Genomic DNA, 21,132 nt, shown 5'->3' on the forward strand with positions numbered 1-21,132 from the left:
TCGCAAATAACCGATATGAACACAAGATTCATGAGCGTCCATGGAGTATGATAGTTTATCGCATTAATCTTACTGCTGACAGTCTGTGGAAGGAGGTGGGACCAGCGCCCTCGTTACTTGAACGACTGTATGCACGTGTTCATGCTTGTGTTTGCAGTTCGGCAGGTACGGAGACCTGCGCTCTCCGCTGCCACGAAATTCTTTTATTGGTTCCTAATCGAAATTACACCACCCTTATAAATATGGTCTATAGACTGTCTATAGACGCTATTGCCTGGCTATAGATATTTCTGTTTGTCTATTTATAGTCTGTAGACTGCCTAAGACAAAAGTCTTAGTGTAAGGCCATAAATCTATAGATTGTCTATAGACTGTCTATAGCATTTGTATTGCCTATAGACTTAACTAGGATTCGTGCATAGAGATTCTACAGACTTTATAGACAGAAGTCTATTATGGACAGTCTATAGACTGCCTAAAAAAGCTTTTGTAAGGGCACGTGCGCTAAACTAGTAAAGCCACCAACGGATGTCTAACAAAGATGTGTTCATGGCACGCTCCAGTGTGACAGAACACAATCTGGGCCACTCGTGCACGTTACAAAGGCACACCCTATGTCTTCTCGACAGCGCAGGGGAAGCACTATAGTGTTTCCGATCCTGAACGCGACGCGATTCGTGTCGTATACTGATTGGTCACCTCTCCTTTCGTTGTTCTACGTTTAACGCCCTCATAGCGAGAGCAGCCGCTTTAATATTTGCTTCTCCTTAACCCTCCCGTACAGGCTAGTCACATTTCGGATCTCTTCGGAGGCAACGCATGCGTGGCTGCGTTTCACGTGGAGTACGACGCCGGCCGCAACGCATGTTCCGCGCATCTGCATGCGAACTCCCGACTTGCCGAGCTGGCCTCCGCGTTGCAAGGTGAGATCCGCCTGCCCTGATTCATTGATGCGGAAGTACGGGGCTAGTTTGGGCTGGCCATGACTGAGGACAGCGCACCGGAAAACACCGGGACACGAGACAGAAGACAATTGCTGACTCACAACTAATTTTTTTTCGGAAGCGCGTATTTGTTTCCGCACGCTTCTGAATTAAAGTTCGTGCTAAGTTACCGCTTGACTGCGTCTCTCTGTCTCGTATCCTTGTGATTTTCTGTGCCTGTTATTGAGTGTTTTGTCGCTGACTTTTGTCGCTGTTTGTGTTTTGTCGCTGACACTTTCTTTGCTGAGTCGTTTGATGATACGCATTTTTTAAATTAAAATTGTGGAAGATGATGATGATGATGATGATGATTACGATGAGTTCTAATGGCTCAAGGGTAGCTTCTGATAAAAAGCGCCTAGGCACAAAGCATTTTTCGTGTATACAAGGTGGGTTCAAAGACCCATTTTCCAGGCATTTCACCCCACAGAAGCCGAGCACCAGGTGATGGGAAAGCTTGTATTGATTGTATCTCCGGTGGGTACCCAACTGCACTGGGGATCGAACCACGTACCTCCCGCATACAAGCCGGATGGCCAAACATGCATATCAAAAGTGTGGAACAGAACAAAAAGGTACAAAATTCGTCTTCTCATCTGCGGTCTATTCTGTTTTGTTACACTTTTTGTTTACAACACATGCGTCGCTTGCAAGTTGATAAGTCATCCGGGTTTATCAGTAGGACGAGCATGCAGTCTGACAGCACCCAGGTAGCGCGGTGTTGTGTTTGGCCGCTGGATGCTTTTATACACTCATTACCCGAGCACTGTTTATATCGCTTAATTTTGCATTGCCGACAGCTGCGCAGGGGGATCTCGATATCTGAGTATCTTGCGGAGGCAGCTCAACACAAATCGATTCCTCTGGCTATAGACCCGCTCTTATCGACCGTTTTATTGATTTGTTTCAGATAACGCACATGCCACCCCGCAACCTGGACATGAAGGTATTCTCTTGCATCCCGTTATCGCTTCGTATCAACCGGAAGGGCATTTTTATTTATTGGCGTTCCCATTTTCCGCTGATGTCGTGGCCAGGATGCTGGGACGATAAGGGACGATAAGCTCTGATGCCATCTGCTGTACTCGTACTTTGGGACCAGTGGCCGTTATACGTGCCGACATGCATCTGAAACAGGAATTGAAATATCAGCTCAGTGTCAGAAAAATATTTAGCTTTTAATCTGAGGGCGGGAGTCGTAGGAGACTGTACTGCATTGGCGCGTATAGCGGCTGAAACGTTCTGCTGCCGACAGTGATATCGCGTGTTTATTCCTGGCACCTCTCGCGAATGGGTTACAGCTCGCAGTACGCTGAGAACCAACAAAAATAGAAGGCAAAACTCGTTTTAAAGGCCTCCTATCCCTCGAAAGCACTTCGACGCGAGAGCTGTCGTGACTTCAATACAAGAAACAATTGCATAAATATACGAGGTCTGTTAGAAAAGTAACCGACTTTATTTTTTTTTTTTGCGAACACCTGATGGATTTGAAACAAGCACGCTTACACCAGCCTACATTGAACCTTCGTGCGCATGCACAAATTTTTTTTCGCCTGCCGATAGCGTCAGTCACTGGCACGCAGCGTTTGAGTGAGGCAGTGCGCAGTGCTCTCGTCGGTTTTTTTATTGCAAGGAAAAGGCGGAGCGATAGGAGCAGCGCTACTGCATCAAATTTTGCCAGAAACTGGGCGACAGCCAAGTGGAAACCATTCGGAATATTCAGACGGCTTTTGGTGACGATGCTATGAGCAGCACACAGATTAAGCAGTGGTACAATTGGTTTAAAGATGGCCGCACATCGGTGGAGAGAGAGCCACGCTCCAGTCGGCCATCAACATGCCGAAATGACCAGGCCATGGCCGAAGTGAACGCAGTGGTGACGCGGGACCATCGTGTGACTATCCGAGAAATTGCGGAAGAGGTGGACATCAGCAATTTTTCTGCACATTCCATTATCCCCGAAGATTTGGCCATGGAGAGAGATGCGGCGAAATTCGTGCCGAAGCTGTTCACGGTGGAGCAAAAGCAGCTTCGTGTTGAAGTCTCACAGGATATGCTGGATTCCACAAACAGTGAACCCGACTTCACCAACACCATAATCGCTGGTGACGAGTCTTGGGTGTACAGGTACGACCCGGAAGCCAAATCCCAGTCGTCACAATGGAAGCATTCCATGTCACCAAGACCAAAGAAGGCCCGCCAAATGCGCAGCAATGTGAAAGTGATGCTGACTGCTTTCTTTGACTCCCTTTGTGTGGCACACCACGCGTAAGCACCCCACAGGGTAAACAATGATCAAAAGAGTACTACAGGGATGTCCTCCGTCGCCTGCGTGGTGCTGTGCGGCGCAAGAGACCGGAGTTGAGGTCAACAGGAAATTGGCGCATCCATCACGACAATGCTCCTGCACATTCCTCGCACTAAATTCACACTTTTTTCGCGAAAAACCAGACTGCTGTAGTTCAACAGACTCCTTACTCTCCTGATATGGCCTCCTGGGACTTCTGGCTGTTTCCCCAACTCAAGAGGCCATTGAAAGGAGCGCGATTTCCGACAAGAGAGGACATTATGGCTGCAACGACAGCTGAGCTAAACTTCATTCCGAAAGGGGCCTTTTCGGAATACTTCCAACAACGGCAGCACCGCTGGGAGAAGTATGTCTAGTCCCAAGGAGACTACTTTGAAGGTGATTAGGTTTCCAACGCTCCAGTTATACCAGTTTTTTTTCTTCGGCAAAAGGTCGTATACTTTTCTAACCGACCTCGTAAGTGATCAGAAGTAAACAAGTATTACCAGACAAGCAGAACATAAGAGCATACTGGTAGGAACTGTTGCAGATCTGTAAGCATCTGTAAGAGACGATACGCCAAAGACAGCTTTTTTGAAAATACGGACCCAAAAGGGCGGAATGGAAAGTCTGCTTTAGTTCGGTAATCAGACTGTTTACAACAGTTGGTGCATTTATTTCTTCTTCAAGGATATATCAGTATGTCTTACATAAAAATGCATAAAATATGCCACATACATATAATACAAGATATATTAATATGTGCAAGGAGCGAGTTCAAGGTGAAACCACTGGTCTCGTTATTTCATCAAAAGCCCTCACGCGTATTCTTGGCTAGTCTTGTGTCACGGTAATTCGACTTTCCTGTATGCAGGATCAACGCCTCCACGTCGTGAGGGACGCATGGGACAAAACACGCTGAACGGCGGTAAGACACACATACAAAAAAAAAATGTGACTGAAAATTTGAGACGTTGACAACGCTTGTGAACGGATGGAGAACTTTACATGTCTTTTTTTTTTTTCGTTTCGAAAAACAAAAGCGATAATTCGGATAAGTCTCAACCTGTCTATGTACGAAGTACTAGCGTTAAAAAACATGCTATTAAATTTCTTACTGTCGAAAAAGCGCGGTAATGTTGGGCTGTGACTCTTGGAAATCCCTTATGGTTGCTGTTTGCGCAGTTATCCCGCTTTTTCGTAGCAGAAAAAAATAGCGTTTATTCCGTTTCTATATTAGCACATTAATAAATTGCTCTCGTTTCTTCTGTTGTCCCTTATAGTCCGTAACTTAACAGATGTGATACACTTCATATTAGTACCTCCAATGCTGCTGCGTGTGATGTATACCTCCTGAAGTACCACAGCGATTCAATTTCATACCTTTTCACGCTATACTTTTTGCTCTATATTCATTGTATTTCGATTAAATATGTATCGAGACTCTGACGGCACCGAGCAATGTTAATGAGTTGTGCTGTAGCTCATTTTTGATCTGTTCTGCTGCCGTGCTGCTTGTTCTGCGACTGCATCATGACAGAACGATTTTCCCCGCAAGCCTCGTTAACTTTGGCAAAAAAAAAAAAAAAAGATAACGTTATCCACGTTGCCGTTAATAGTTTTGTACCCCTTGCACACTTCTCAGCTATCCTCATCTGCATCTTGTCCGAGAAACCACCGAGCCCAATCCAGCTTCCGCAGCGAATGTGCACCCTGACGGTGTACCAGCACATCTTCTACGACCGGACCACCGACCGCGTCATGCCCAGGGATGGTACGTGGAGTATCTGCAGCAGCACGAGGTGCACGTTGAAGCCGAACCGTTTGCAACGCGGCCATCGGAGTAATCAACTGAATCACTAGGACACAAACTATGAGGACGAGAGAATCACGCCCGTCTCTTGTCACAAATCTCCAGTAGCTGGGTGCGAAGCAGCCAAGCTGGATGCCCCTCAGCTCGGCTGCTTCGCACCCAGCTAGTGCATATATACTGTCCCATATCACGGGCAACCGCATAATAGTGACGCGACAACTTTCTCTAGGCACCAGCAGTGTCCAAGAGCGGGGTTTCGGAAACACATCGGCTTTCATTTGTATTTGCGTCTTGGGGCGCTCACAGGGGCACCTCAGTTCAACTAATCCTAATCTTACAAATTTCCAGATGTAAAGGTATTGCATTCTCTTTTTATCACTTAGCTTAACCCTTCGATTCTTTTACACAGAGTAAGGTAGGCTAAAAGCTCTCGTTTCAGCGAAATTCCTTGTTTAACGAAGTGATTCACGGATCATTAACGATGAGAACAGCGCCAGAAAAAAAAAAGACGTATGCGACACGGAAGAAAAGGAAGGGCAGGACAAGCACCAGTCTTGTGTTTTCTTTGTCTTGTCACTTCCACACGGCCGAGCAGCTGTCATTTTTCCCCCGATCCCATCGACTTTGCACGCGTAGATTTTCATGCGAACATAGGCCCCGCCTTCGCTTGGTTTACCACGCATTTGCGAGCACGTATACGAGGCCGCTCCTCTGTGCGTGCAGGAGTCTCATTCCACGACTTTGCCGAATTGAGCAAGCGCGACGTGAGTTCGCGGCTAGTGGCCGCCTTCGACGACCTGAGCTTCACGGTGCCCTGGGCACGCGACAGGCTCTTTCCCGGCCGCTTCGCCCGCTCGGCGGCCGCCTGGTGCCGAGACTACGCGTTGCACGGCGTCGCCTTCTTGCCGCTCAACTTCAGCGCCTTGCAGCGCGTGGAGCCGGCCATCCGAGCGCTGGTGAGGGGAGGCTGTGGCTGGAGGACGGACGGAGAGCAGAGAAGCAGACGGAACAAGTGTTTCTCTGTCTCTGTCCGCTGTTTTATTCGCACTAGTTAACATGTCGCAGCCAGTGTCCCAGCACAAACTAACTCAACACTGTTGTTTAACTTGCGCTACCAGTCCCAAAATGTTTGTTGCGCGGCACAACCCGTTATGAAGTACGTGAAATCAAGAGGAATATTTATAACTCTACGGAGGTGTGTGCGATGTCCGAACACTAGTATCGTAACCTAGCAAGAATTCTTATCAATCGTATGAGAATTATTGCTTTATGATCACGAAAACCGTTAAACTGGCCGGCAGGTCCGCGTCGACTCAGCTTTCTAAGTTTATTTGACTGGCTTTTGCTGGTACTGGTCCTTTCAGCGCACAGCAACAGAGCTTTTAACGTTCTTGTGTTTTTGTGGATGGCCGTAAATGTTTTATCCGAAGCCAGTTTCTTTCGGTTCCACATGTGATCGACAGCTCCGTATTCGTAGTACGTACAGTATGCATCATCCTTTGAGCGAACACACCAGGCGTACTGTTCTGGAGCTCGACGACAAGGCCCCTGCTTACGCCTTCTTGATCGCATATAATTGGGAGCTAGATGACGTACTTGAAGCAAAGGCTTGTCTGTGCGGCACTAATAACTTAAAGCTTTAAGTGGCTTACATGAATCACTCCAAAGCATTTCTCTTTAGCGATTTTGAGTAACTATAGTATTCCAGTCAGCTGCATGAACAGAATTTTTGAGCACTAACAAGTAGGCTACGTTCTACAAACACCGATCTGACATTACCACAGTATTCACTGAATGTCTACACATCGATGTCCGCTTCGCTGGTTCCAGAACAACATGACCTCGGTGAGACCATTGGTGGTCGTGGGGATGCCTCGCACCGATGACCTACCAACCATCAACCGCATCGCGCCGTGAGTTTAAGAGACTACCTCAACATTTTCGGGAAGAAGTGTGAGGGTTGGAAGCTAGGAGTAAGAGCGTTCCGCCTTATCTTGCAGGCACGTGGACGTGATCGTGTTCCTCACTCACCACACCGGTCCTTCAAAGCCGTGCCGAGTCACCGTTCCTTCGAGCCAAGTCATGATGATCGACAGCTCCGTATTCGTAGTACGTACAGTATGCATCATCCTTTGAGCGAACACACCAGCAACCGAAAACCCGAACCGGAAAAAGCAACCGGCCGTGCTTGTTGCGCATGCGCCTTTACCGCCGATTCTCATCCGCTGTAGGGGCTGTCGGCTTCGCAAAGCGCGGCGGCCACACCTTGCGTTGTTTCCGCTAAGTATATGACACGTACTGTACATCTCTGTGAAGCTTTGTTGAGGCTTTATGGGCACGAAAAGTAGCTGTGTGCAAAAAGTTGCATTTGTGGCCGCGCATCGAGCCGAGTACTTACCGACGTCCTATGCTATATTGCTGCAGATTCCTGCATCTGTACTCGAAACAAATGGGTGGCTATAAAAACAGCAATTGATTATATCCCAGTCTAGGCTGTTGAAGCAGTTCAGGCTTAAAAAGACACCCGCAACACTTTCGTTCCATACTTATTGACTAGCATTGTGCTAAGCCAACATTACAGTATTCTGAGAGATAGCTCTATCAGGGAGATCATTCGTAGTTTACGGCCTAGTGCATCGTAACCAAAAAACTCAATGACGTCACTCCTGTGCTGTGACGCGTTTCAAGCAAGCCTGTACCACGTGAGCCATAGGTGGACACTTCCATCCTTCCACATATTTCCTCCTTCATCTAGAACGAGAAACGCATTTGATTTTGCCTCTGTTCGGCGCTTTCATTCGTCTATCCTAGAGCAAGAACGAGAAAGGCATTTGCTTTTGCGTCTGTTCGACATTTCCATTAGACGTTAGGCGCCGATGTATAAGTTTAGAATACAAAGAGGAGCTGTCCGAGAATGCGTACGATGCAGCTGGCGACCACCTTGTTCCCAATATATCCCGCGCGGTCCCACACAGAGGCAGACGGCGGAGCTGACCAAGCAGATCCTGCGTCGGCACCACAACCTGGCCAGCGTTTGCGTGGCGGCCAACCTGGCAGTGCTCAAGTTCTCGCTGCCTCCGAGACAGTCGGACCTGGACGACAGCTGCATCTCGGAGGAGCAGCTTAACTATGCACAAGTAGGCAGTTTCTGTCCAGCGCGCAAGGAGGGCCATTAATCGTGCATCCAGCCTCATCGTTCCGAGAAGAAGTCGAGATGTCTTACTTTATCATCCACATTATAAACCTCAACGGCAAGCAGCCTTGCTTCACAATGAGAAGTGTGCGCTGTGTGACTTTCCTGTGTTTAGTGGTGAAGGACGGGTGTTTTGTTCTGAGGTCGCAGCGCTCAGTAGCCATCAAGGTGTGCAGGACTCTACTGCGGTGGTCTGCGACTTTCAGCGCTCGCATATCTGCTTGATGTGCTTGCACCACACCGTATTTCTCTTTTCTCTATTTCCTTTTAACGCTTCTTTTCCTTTCCCCCCGTGCAGGGTAGCCAACCGGAATACCCTTCTGGTTAACCTCCCTGCCCTTCCTCTACCTTTACCTTCCGACGGACCGAACAGCATTTCTGGCGGGCAGAACCGCGCACCTCGTAACGCGATGACAGCTATAGTCACTTCGTAGACAAACTGAGAATGAGCCAGCTATGCGCGACGCTATTTGATCCGCCGTGACGATAAACCAGCTGTCATTCTGAAGTTTCCTTAGTGGCGAGTTTCCCTGAAACGCCTGGTATATATCTGCACTAGTACGTCCCATGACACTAAAACCCTCTAATAAGCGCCGTAAGAGATGAAGGTCTCTTCTTTAGTCAGGTCGCATTAATTAAACCGATGATGGCGGTATACTCAACTCTGCATTGGTGTTTGCCCATTTTCAGGTGTGCACGTGGGAAGGAAACTTCGAGTACGACGTCGTGACCTCGGCCGTGATTTCGAGGAGGCAAAACACCATGCTGACCTACGAGAGCGAGTACAGCCTCGAGACAAAGGTGAGCTCCATGTCGCGCGTTGCCAACCCAGCGCATAGTAATGGATTATATGCGCTCGGCAGGGGGGTAATCTTGCAACGCTTAGGGTTAGAATTGGGTGTTTTCTGCGTGCTTCGAATGAGCTGGAAATGAGAAGCGCGGGAAGGTGACGATCCTGATCTTGAGGGCTGTTCTTTGAGCTCTAAGGATGACTTCCGTGCTTGCTACGTTCGTAGTTGCGCCCAACCCAGTCGAAGAAAAAAGGAACAATAGAATCGTGCCCAAAATACGACAAAATGTTTTGTCGTAAAAACAGATTTTTCTGTAGTCATGTATTTTTCTGTAGTATTGTAGTATTTTTATGTAGCTCTGTCGCTATGACAAAAGATAGGACACTACAAAAAATTATGTTCTTGCCAAGAAAATTTCTGTTGTTACTACAAGTTCTCAGCCGAAAATACTATAAAAAATCTGTTGCGACGACAGAAAATTTTCTGGTGTCCTCAAATACGGCAGCGTAGAGGAGCTTCAATTAGGCCTACAAATTCAAACGAGCGTTTTCACTTCTGCATGAACATTCGTGTGCAACCATAGAACATCTTCGAAGCAAGGAACGCAACAAGGAGCATTTCCTATGCATGTCCCTTGTATCTTGTAAGCGCGCGTTTGCACTAATTAACGAAGGCGATCTAGTGGTGCTGCAACTGAGAACTGGCACTACGGAACTTTTATCAAGGGAAACACGGGGCTCGTGCAATTTGTGTGCGGATATTTCAAGTCAAAGCGATGAATTCTAGCCATTGTGGAAGACAACAATTAAGCCTTCCTCTCTTTTCTCCAAGCACCCTTTCGAAACCTCCGTGTTGCCTGTATCATCGCTGTACACCTTTTTCCATACGGTCGTTGTTAGTACACGCATAACATCGCGGCTTGTGCATGTGTAGACCCGCTCCTACCTGTCGTACTCGCCGCGTGGTTGCGTGGCTGCCTTCAACGTGGACTACGAAGACCCACGCGGGGCATGCCGGGAGCCCTTCTCGCGTCTGGCGGCGCTGGACAAAGTTCTCGGTAAACCAACCCGTTCGCATTTGAATCTGCGCTATGCAGCCTGAAATTCCCAAGCAGCGGTAACAATCGGCCCACTATTGGAAATGGATGGTTTCACCCTGGTCCTTTGTAGGACCATCATTTGACAATACATTTCCAATATCGGGACGACTAGCTGCGCTTCTTGGGTGAAGGGTGCGGTATGCAATATCCGGATTGGGCACAACTGTGCGCATTCCACGCCAGAAAGTCGATGTCGACTAATGACAACTAACACATATATTAAATAATAAATACGTTCAGTTATCGTGATTCTTCGTTGAATCTTAATCATTAGGTAATCAAACTTTATGTCTCCGCGAGGAAATCTGCAATCACGGCAAACGAATGTTTCTTTTCAACGCATATGATTACAAGGTTTTAAGGCTTGTGTTATCAAACAGCAACGATGAGCGGTGGTCCGCAAGGCTGCAGGGCGGTCCTCTGAAGAATGTTGTCACGAAATGGCATCAGAAATTCAGTTGCTCTGTAGCGCTTCAGTTGTTGGGTACTCGGTAAGTTTGTCCCGCAAACAGCCATTATGCCACCGGGCAATGAAGAAAGGAAGCCGGAGTATAAAAGTCGCAGTGCACTGCGCTGGGCATAGCATGGCCATGTGTCTGGGAAAGAGGCCTTTTAAGTAACGTGCTCAAATTTCGAACTTAAAATAATTTTTCTGTAATCTGGCTTGAAGAATGATTAGTCCTGCAGCCTTATTGTGTTTATCTGTTGCTGTTAACTTAGCCTTTCATGAAATAAATAGAACTTTGTATTTTTGTATAATCAAAAGGAAACGTGTTACTCCTCAAATGTCACGCCCCACCACTGTAACGGCCCCATGGCCAACCGTATGTGCAAATAAAATTAAAAAAAATTAAGCTGTATAACATGCTATCAGGCGGGAATGGAATGCTAGACTAGAACGCTCTTTCAAGAACTGGGGACGTCTCATTCCCCTTCCTCGTTCCGTTCATGAAAAAAACAATCTTGTTTTTGTAATTTCGAATTTGATTCTGTCGATTGTCTTGTGTGTCCTGTGCGGTGCTGCCTCTAAACTGTTAAAGCTGCAGGCCAAAGTTACCGCTTTGTGCTTGGACTCGCAGGACAAAAGAATCATTCACGGACTCCGGGCCCTGCAAGGCCACTCCGAGGTATAGTAGCCTTTGGTCATTTTCCCTATACCCAAGGCCTGACCAGCGATCTAAAAAGTGTTTGCTACTGATCGGTTGGCGTAGGTACGCTAGTGTGCATTCCATCGTCGACGTACCGCCCCAGAGCCGACTTCCCGTTCTCGCAATGCGACTTCTTCGTGGATGGCGAAGTGGAGTACCTGTATAACAACATCGTCAAGACCAGCAGCTACAGTAAGCCACTCTTCTGTGGATGAGCGCAGCTGCGCCTGCTCTAAAGCGGCCTGATTTTGAAAATGAGTTGAACTGATTTTTCACCAGCGCTGCCCCTCACACTGGTGATGCGTTTTCTTTTGTGTCCCCAGAGGCGAATCTGCGAAGTCAGCTGCTGGATGCGAAGCTCAACTGGACGTGCTTCGTGGTTTCCCTCGACGCCGCAAAGATTCTAGACAATCTTCAGGACAGCGAAGCTGCGAGGAAGAAAATAATCTCCTTCATCACCAACTGGCTGTCCTCCGAGGGCCTCTGTGGACTCGCGGTGAAGGAACCGGCGAGAACAGAGCCTGTGAAGAACTTGGACAAGTTCCTTCAAGTCAGTATATACGCAAAAGTTTGTCCGCAGTGCTCTTCAGCAAGGCTATATGGCGTCTGTAAAGATGAACTAGTGCGTACTGTGCTTCCCGAAATCTGCTTGCTCGTTTCCAGCGAACGTATGCATCTTGGCAGTTACAAGGTTAAGTGCGAAGGAGAGAGTTTCTTACACTGACTTCTCTTACTGGTTTGCCACTTTCGTCAGAAATGTATACATACAGTATTAGATTTGCATAAATTCAAAATATCCCGGAAATTAAATACCTATTTGCCTTTTCTCATAAAATTTGGAGCAGTAATGCCCTCTCATCTCCCAGCAGTTTCGGCGGCGTAATTGTTCGCCTTCGTTTCGTTCTTCATTTTCTTTCTTTCGTGGACGCTTCCCATTTCGTTCATTTTCTGTCTGTTCGAAATTACTAACTTGCTGTCATTTTCAAGCCACGTAATCGGCGGTCACATGCATTACCGAATATATCTGTAACCAATGCACGCAGTGCAAAAAGCAGGTAACGTCACCTAAACTGTTCAAATGGCAGTTACTCGCAACCATAACTCTGAGATGAAATACAGACAACTTTCAATGCATTCCGCACCAAAGCTGTTGGTGGCTCGTCAAGTTTTGAAGGGATATAGATTTAAAGGAGGTTTTATTTTTCGATCCTCACCGGGGACCCCAGATCTGCCAACCAAGTTGTCGACACAAGCATTCTTCCCGCTAGCCCAGAAACTTTCGACTGCCTTTAATCGACATTTTAATGCAGTTGATCCTGGTATTAGGCTCGACAGTGGCTCCATGGACTGTGAAACTTATGTGCAATGTGCTGAGCTAAACGCCAGGAGTTCGACTCATAACCTATACGTCAGTGAAAAGAATTGGGTTGCCAAGATGAGGTAGGCAAAGGAACACCTGGAGTGGTTAGGCCACCAATGAAAAAAGAGTGGTCTCAGTAGACGAATCGAAGTTCTTGTCGTGTGGGAGTGATGTGGATCGTTTATACATCACTAAAATGCACTTGATATGGACCTCGTCAGCAACTTCCCGCATTAAACCATAGAGCCGGGAATGTAATGACATGAGGCTGATTCTCCGCTCGCTGGGATGGTCTCGTTCACCAAAGGGCGCCATGGCCAGAGAGGTTTATCAGGGGATTCTCGAAAACTTTACGCTTTATTAGGCATTCAAGTATTTGGGCTTTGGACATGTTATTCAGCAGAACGACGGCCCGAAGCACTCTATGGAGTGGCCGAGCCGGTCTGCTGACTTGAATTGAACATCTATGAATTGAACATCTATGAATTGAACATCTTTAATTGAACATCTTGAATTGAACATCTTGAATTGAACATCTTTTTATAGGTTTCGTGCTCCGTCCGGGAGACAGTAAAGCTGGCTACCCCGAGGAGAAATTCGGCCAGCTGTGCTAGAGTGGGGAAACATAGCCTAGACGTTTACTGGCAGCTTCTTGGACTCTATGCCTCGACGGTGTCAAGCAGTGATCAACGCAGGTTTTCGTGAGAGTTAATGACGGAATTAGGTTATTGGGGTAAAAAGGCATTCATGAAACTGGTGCCTCATTCTGTAACAAAAAATCGTTTCTGCCGATACCATCAAGCAGAGGATAAAACAGTTCCTCAATAAATTGTCTGTGGCAACAAATTTTGGCTTAACATGATTATAAATAGTGGTTGGCATTGCGTAAAACGTCTATAAAGTCGTCACATAAAGCTCATGCGCAAATTTTAGGGCGGTAAAAAAATTATATTAGATAAGCTGGAACATATCTTTTTGTTCACTACTGTATGCCCAAGCCCCTACACACATTTTATTTTTTTAAATTTTACGACCACTCGGAGAATGGGCTTCGCAAACCTGTGTACATGCACTAGTGAGCTTAAGAACGCTACACTTATGCTTTTTTTTTTACACTGGTTAATTAGAATAGGCAGCTTTTTACTGAAGACGGCTTGTTTATGCACCAAGCGCTTGTTGAATCCTCGCAACTGCTACTGCTGTGAACTGCCAGAAGCGTGTACCATGACATACCGAGCCAATTCTCCAAACGTTTATCCCCTACACTCTTTCTCAATATCTCCTACTCCCGCCCCCCTAATACGTTCTATTGAGAAAGCTCAATTTTCCCAACTGCAGATAGGAAGCACAGTTGCGTACTTTCGCGGTGCCTTCTTTCTTTTACAGTGTGGAAGACAGGCTTCATCTCACAAGAATTTAATCTACATCCGCACATAAAAACGAATATTAGCGGCATGTATAATATAAAACGGTCATTATCAATTGCCGCCGCGATTCAAGCGTGCATGCTATCTTTTAGCTTACATATCCTTAATAGAGTGTACCCTGAGCTCATTCCCAATATTATTCAGTCAGCGACGATGAGCGACCTACTGAGCTGTAAATAGCAACCATCAAACAGCTCGCTAGGAACTAATTAACTGTGCCGTAGCTAACATTGCACATGCGAAACAACGTGACTGAAGCAAGCCGAACTGTCTTACAGGAGCTTTCCGACGAGTTTATCGAGCGGGAACCCAGGCCTGTGCTCATCCTGCTGGTCTCTGCATTCGAACACGAAAGCAGGCTGAAGGAACTATCCAAGTAAGAACAATGTTTCATTTCCTGATATTCATCATCATTTATTAACCCTTAAAGGTACCGTTAAGGACATTACATAAGGGGGGGGGGGGGGGGGGGGGGAGGTGGTACAGGGGTGTTCAGCAGTCATACATGAATATAAATATAGACCAGATTCTTTTACCCTCACACGCAGGCTGCTGGTAAAGGGTTTACCGTAGTGTCTTTCTGCTTTTGCTATCTACCTTAATCATAGGAAAATATGCTGATTTTAATACAATCATTCACACTTAGCCAAACGCCTACGCAACGCTGTCACACGCGGCGAGAGCTACCGAGTAAAATGAACGCGACTTCGGACCTCAGAATTCGTGAAAGCTGGATTCGCTGCTAATGTCTATTCAAGCTTTGATAATTTGAGCAAAAGTACGTTTTTATGCACCAGGTTGCATAAACCATGACAAATTTTGTTTTCTGTTGGCGCTGCGACTCAGTTAAGCTCACAGCGGTAATTTGTTGATAAACTGGCGCACCACGCATGCGACAAGAAAGCCCTATTTGTGGGTGGTACTTTATGACCGAAGGATTAAGAGTGCATGGGAATTGGAACTGCATGCTAGCCGCTCACCTAATACTTGATATTGAACAAACAGTTTTTTGGAGTGGAGCACCAAGACGGTAGATACAAGCCCGAGCGCGTTCTAAGCGTGAGCACAATTCACGTGAATGTCTAACTAAATGTCATTAAAACGCATCAATGTGCTCCCTTTGATAACGTGAACACTTCCTGCAACACAGCCACGCTGCGGAAGTATGCTCGGCAATGTTTTTTTAGCACCCGAAGAGCGGCTATATGCAGGCGCGGCCGTGGAGCTGCCGCAGCCCCGCAGTCCCCAAAGAAACGCCCGCACCGCGGCGCGCCAGTCGGCGGAAAATGGCCGCGCCCAGGAGCGGATACAGAAAAATATAGAAAATATAAAATAGAAAAAAAAAGTAGAACAAGACGAAAAAAGACAAGAGTAACAAATTCAAATAATCAAGTCATGACAGTGTGTGGCAGAAATATAAACAAAAACAGATTACAACTTTGGAAGTAGAACAGGCTGGTCAGTTTGCAGGGCTTGGAAGCTGACATAGGGTGCAGGAAAAATTATTTGTCGTTGAGATGGTCGATTAGGAGCTGTCTGAATCTGGAAGGATTAGCCTCAACGACAATGTGTTCGGGGAGGTTATTCCAGCTTTGTTCCAGGTTTGTTACGCTCACATTTGGTGCAAGCACAGACAATTCCATGACCCGCTGGAGCGACGCGGCTGATGTGCCGCGGCCACGGCAGCCGTGTGACGTCTGAAAGAATCTAACCAATAGCCATGCCTCAACAGAGATACGCAGGAGCGTGAAACGGAGGAGGGGGCGAGAATGAACAAGCACGACCGGAAAGGTTTCGCCAACTTTAGCGCGCGATTGTGCATGGGCTCTCGGCTGCGTGTAGAAGTGTATTATTTGACTCAAGTGTCCATGGCAGCACAATGTAGTGATTGAGCGAATTTATGTACCCTCTTTAGAAGGTTTTTCAGAGCCTCTTTAGCAAATGCTACGTAGACTAAATGCGTGCGCCTCGGTTTTTGACGCATGCGCTGTTGTTGACGCGTGCGCTGCTCGTACGGCAGCGCAGAATTTAGGCGCTAGGGTATAACCATGTGGTGAACTGAAAGTTTCGCCTAAGTTCACTTGGTTCGCCTCTGTGTGCTCCCCCCGTCCTAGAGACAAGGTCACCCGCGGCGCACCGACAACTGGAGCTAAAAGCATTTCATGCTTTCAAAAAAATTACTGCGAAGCTATACGACGACTCTCAAAGCACTTGTAGACAATAACGTCTCACTTGAATACATCTCTTACGGAGCGCTTATGTGTCTTTCTTATGTTGTTTTAAGAGATTTTGTTAAGATTCATTTGTGTTGCGGGACCATCAAACGTTCCGCTTCTAAGTCTAGTTAACCAAACATTGAGCAATTTGTCCAGCAGAACAAGCATCAAATTGAAATAGCTCTTTGCTGTAAAACATGCTGCAAAATTTCTCTCCTCGTCAGGTATGCTGACTTGTTGATTCTCACCAACGAAGTTTCCAACGAGACTAAAGACTGCAAGCTGCGCGGCACAATGACGGCAGCAACCGATGTGGAAATGAAACTTGCGATGGTAAGGCGGCTTCTCGTACATTGTACAAAAGCAAATTAGGCTGGATGTTCGAACTGTTTGACCATTGATTACAACCATAAACTGCAGCTGACTCCACGATGTCGGTACCGCAAAAATTAGTCATATTACACTACCATATTAAACAGCCAGCTAAGACTGTACCGCGGTTGGCTCACCAAACCATATGCAGTTCCTTGATGGCGTAAAGTAAAAAAGAAGAGGAAAATACGACAAACGGCTGGCAAGTGGCGCAGATATATAATAAAGGCATGCTTACCGAGGTTACAATAGCAGGATACTGTCGCTAACACGATATATGTACTATCGGAGACAAAAGTGGTATACTCCACGCAGCGGGAGCCGGAGCAACGACAAACTGTGTTACAACGCCATCTACAGGCGGCATCTAGGATCGAGGCAGCCAATGCGTGACCTTTATTATCAGAAGGCATGTCACTTAGCTCGTTTCAATGTTTCGTGCTTTAGCTAGCCAAAATGCCGCAGTTTTCCGTTGATCCGGCTCCCACCGCGTGGAGTATACCACTTTTGTCCCCGATAGTACATTTGCTGGTCACTTTTTTATGTTCGTTTGATTTTGTCATGTCCACGATGATACGCAACATTTGCATCAAGCGGAAGGCGATAACAGCCATAGAAACGGCTACATTTAAGTCACCTTCGAGCTATGTGATACTCTAATTTGCAATTACACTAGAGTGGGAGCTACCACTGAAGTTGACATCAGGCACCATTCTTGTGTTGTAAGGCCCTGAATTGGTCAATTTAATAAATATCGCACACCCTGCTTTCATCATTGCTCACATTACGGGCGCACTTCGGCGACAGCTGACTGTGTGACAAAGTAGACAGCATTCAACTGCGTGCCACACCTATTAACAATCACCAAAACCTGCGCTGTTCCAGTTTTTGTGTTTCGTGTTTACGTTCCACGCACGAGTAATTGAACAAGGGCATCTACGCAAGGTTGTTACACGTCCCGTAACTGATGAAATCGTAACAAGAAAACGTCAACCGAACACCACCAAAGTCACCGATTTCACCCGCTGACACCTATTTAATTTAGTACAAAAAAAATGGCAGTGGTTTAGCTCTGGTTAAACCTGGAGTATTGCGAAAGCAACGAGGAGAGAGGGAGGGAGAGAGAGAGAGAGAGAGAGAGAGAGAGAGAGAGAGGCGATGGAGAGCGCGCGACAGCGGCGGCGGCCCCGGCACACTAGCTATGCGCCGCTACTGCGCATGTGCAACTGGCGAGCGCGGCGGCGGCACCTCTGAGTCACCGCGCAGCGACGGCCGGGGCGCGCCAGCTGTGCGCCATGTGACATCACTGCTCCTCGCGCATGCACATAGGCCTTGCCTCAGCTCCGCGAAATGGTGCGGCGACTCGCGTAGTGTTGCTTTCGCAACAAAACCAGAAAAGTTGCTTTTCTAGTGAATGCTTTTCAGTGGTTACAAAAGTTATCAGTGGAAAGCCGATCTGTCGCATTAGGATTGGCGAAGCTATCTTTCTTTCGGCATCTCACGAGGAAAAGCGCGGGCACAGAAGCTCCGAGTGCGAATGTGTGTCCTGCAGAGCCGGCTGCTGGAGCTGTCCGGTGCCCTGGCCTCCAAGGGCGGGGTTTGCTTCTCGACTACGCTCGCCGTGTACCGGTACCGGCTGCACCAGGGGCTGCACGGCGCGGGCGAGAGCTGCAAGCGCATGGCCGAGACCACCTTCGGCGAGGTACTGGGTCGGCGGCATACGCGCCAAATATTACGCCAAGCTCGAAGAAAGCTTTTGTCGAGCGCGCCTGTGCTCCACCGTTAAGATCAAAAGCTAAGGACACACTATGCACTGAAGACCGCACGGTGGGAGTAAACCAGCTACATTACTCTCTCCAGCAGCTGTTTTCTCCGTCTAAACTGAAAAAAACCTTATAAAATTGGTCTATAGACATTCTATAGACGTCTTATAGACTCTATTGCCTTCCTACAGATATTTCTTTTTGTCTATTGACGGTCTATAGACTAAGACAGAAGTCTACTAAAAGTGTATGGCTATAAATCTATAGATTGTCTACAGACTGTCTATATCATTTGTATTGCCTATAGACTGTTCTCTAGGATTCGTCTATAGAGAGTCTATAGACTTTACAGAAGAAGTTCATGGACAGTCTACAGGCTGTCCAAAAAATTTTGTAAGGAAACGAGCCGAATTCCGTCTCTAGTCTCGCTTCGGCAGACAAGCGTCATGTTTGTAAACAAAGGTGGCGCTGCGGTCGGCAGCGACGCGGGGTGTAGGCAAAAACGTAGCATGCCTACCCCGCGCCAAGCGATGCTGCCTTCGAAACCAACTCGCGTGCGCGCATATTTCAAAGCGTGCGCGTCGCTTGTGGTTAGAAACATTTCTGTTGGTGACCGGAGAGCAGTTCAGCACTTTTTCAACCTGTTCGCCACACGGAATTATCTGGCGAAGCGCTGCATATTCTTCCTTCTGCGCTCCTATGTTTGGCAGCAACGGCGCGGCTACGGCGGTCGACTAGGTTGACTTATTAAATGAAACCGAGAAAGCACGAGGTATACAGGTCTGCAGTCTCAACATTTGGGGCGATACAGCATACCCGATCGCTAAGTGCAAGAAGAAGGACGACGGGAGGCAGCTTTTTCCCATGACGAACCTTTGTGATGTGCCTACTCTCGTCCAGCCACTAAAGTGCGGAGAACGCTGAACACTACTGGACACTGAAGCCATGCAGTTACTTTGAATGAGTCATGCAAATGCGATCTTCACTGGTAATATCTGAAAAAACGCTTTTTTGTTCGCTTGGCTTTAAGACAGGTGCACAGGCGAATGGATAGAAGTTTACCTCGAGCTACAACGAAGTTATGTTTGCTCTGCAGAGCTAAATATTTTAAGTCATTCTGATTGCAGGCCTTATTATGCTTGATAATTGGTTTTTGTCTGGTATTTGCTGTTTTCGCCAGGTTCTGATTGACCAGTAATTGTAAAATTCAGGTAAAATGGGAAATAACACTGCATGATTTTGCCGATACCTTAGCGACGTTTAATCGTTTTCTAGGATAGGTGGGGAAAAAACGTACAAGTTGAAGCTCGTGGAAGCGAAAATAGAGAAAAAAAAAACGTGTCGTATATTCCTACGACCGGACTACAATGCTGCTTCAAACGTCGCGCTTAGTGGCCCGATGAATGCTGAAGGCGCACTGGCAGCAGCTGTTTTTTCTTTTTTTTTAGCGCGAAGAGATGCCCGGGACGTAGTCCGGGTGATTGTCACCTGAAAACGGCCCACCCACATGGAAAACGGTCCACCCACATGGAATGTCGAGTCCAGAGAGTTCTCAAAATGAGAGCCCGACAGAACGCGAACAAGCTGCAGACGTTGATTCTTGCACTGTTCGCCGCGCGACTGAAGAGCAAACATGCGGATTCAAAGACACAAACTATCACATTTCGATGCAGAAATGCAATAGTAGCCGCGCAGCCGATCCGTCGCCGAACTTTTCCCGTTCCACGGCCGCTGCGCATCGCTTTGGCCCACATCTAAATGCGATAAACTTGTGGAAACTTGTGCCGCTGCCTTTCTTGAGCATTGCGGTTCAACCACTCGCACCACAGCTCGCCGGAATATTCCAAAATGCGTTCAGAAACGCTCAAGCATGGCATATCCAAGGCACACGGCACCGGCTTTTGCCTACACAGCGAAAGTCACTGCCGACTCCAGCCCCGCCGCATCTCCGTGACGTCACGGCCTGACGCTTGTCTATAATGTAGAGTATCTTTTTACCTGCCTATCTAGCAATATTCGTTGGTAATCGATTCCGTTGACTGCTAATAAGGAGACCTTCTGAGAAACAAAGTGGTATGTATTACCTCAGCGAACGCTCTCATTGAGTTTCATTCGGCGAAGGCATGCACGTGCGAATAAATGATGTACCGTTGGTGGGTGCTGTCTAGACTGTTGTAGAGCGCGAACATCGTATTCGCTGACAATTAGAGTGTTCGCTGACTACCGGGCTGTACACGACATAGTCGTTTGCGTACGAGCGGACTTAGCATGAAACTTTATGAAGAATATCATGAATATAAATTAGCATCAATAAAGTCCCCACAAAATACCGCTGAGGTATACCGGACGCAATATTTTCAGAGAGGATCCGTAAATCAGGACGTATTGAGATCAACCCATCTAATCAATGCGTTTTCTCCCTGCCTGCGTGTCCTCCCGCAGGCCTGTCCTCCCGAAGAATCCGCTCGATCGGTCGAGGTGTCCTCCATGACCTCCTACTCGTACAACAAGTCGCACATGCTCACATTTGAGGACGAGCGGAGCCTACGCATCAAGGTAAGCTTCTCTGAAAGTGACAGTCTGGTCACGTCAACCCTGCCGTGGCAATTTGCGTCCACTTCTTAGCGCCGTCTTACATTTTGAAATTCATGCACCGCGGTCGTGCCAATCACTCTGGCAA

The 21,132-nt window shown here is 47.3% G+C and overlaps 1 protein-coding gene across 1 annotated transcript in view; it reads left to right on the forward strand.

Moving 5' to 3' along the window:
- Window positions 1-21,132, forward strand: part of LOC149358639 (uncharacterized) — a 65,669-nt gene that overhangs the window by 38,841 nt on the left and 5,696 nt on the right. The window contains exons 33-50 of the mRNA XM_089567572.1: window positions 785-923; window positions 1,414-1,584; window positions 1,894-1,929; window positions 4,145-4,198; window positions 4,916-5,044; window positions 5,807-6,039; window positions 6,914-6,996; window positions 7,084-7,192; window positions 8,059-8,220; window positions 8,967-9,077; window positions 10,001-10,124; window positions 11,246-11,293; window positions 11,378-11,506; window positions 11,638-11,864; window positions 14,380-14,477; window positions 16,542-16,650; window positions 18,242-18,391; window positions 20,895-21,008. Of these exons, the coding sequence (XP_089423698.1) occupies window positions 785-923; window positions 1,414-1,584; window positions 1,894-1,929; window positions 4,145-4,198; window positions 4,916-5,044; window positions 5,807-6,039; window positions 6,914-6,996; window positions 7,084-7,192; window positions 8,059-8,220; window positions 8,967-9,077; window positions 10,001-10,124; window positions 11,246-11,293; window positions 11,378-11,506; window positions 11,638-11,864; window positions 14,380-14,477; window positions 16,542-16,650; window positions 18,242-18,391; window positions 20,895-21,008 (2,226 nt within the window). The remainder of the gene's footprint in view (window positions 1-784; window positions 924-1,413; window positions 1,585-1,893; window positions 1,930-4,144; window positions 4,199-4,915; window positions 5,045-5,806; window positions 6,040-6,913; window positions 6,997-7,083; window positions 7,193-8,058; window positions 8,221-8,966; window positions 9,078-10,000; window positions 10,125-11,245; window positions 11,294-11,377; window positions 11,507-11,637; window positions 11,865-14,379; window positions 14,478-16,541; window positions 16,651-18,241; window positions 18,392-20,894; window positions 21,009-21,132) is intronic.

This window comes from Amblyomma mixtum, chromosome 2, assembly GCF_055824585.1.
Source record: "Amblyomma mixtum isolate Tamu chromosome 2, ASM5582458v1, whole genome shotgun sequence".
Taxonomy (NCBI): Eukaryota; Metazoa; Arthropoda; class Arachnida; order Ixodida; family Ixodidae; genus Amblyomma; species Amblyomma mixtum.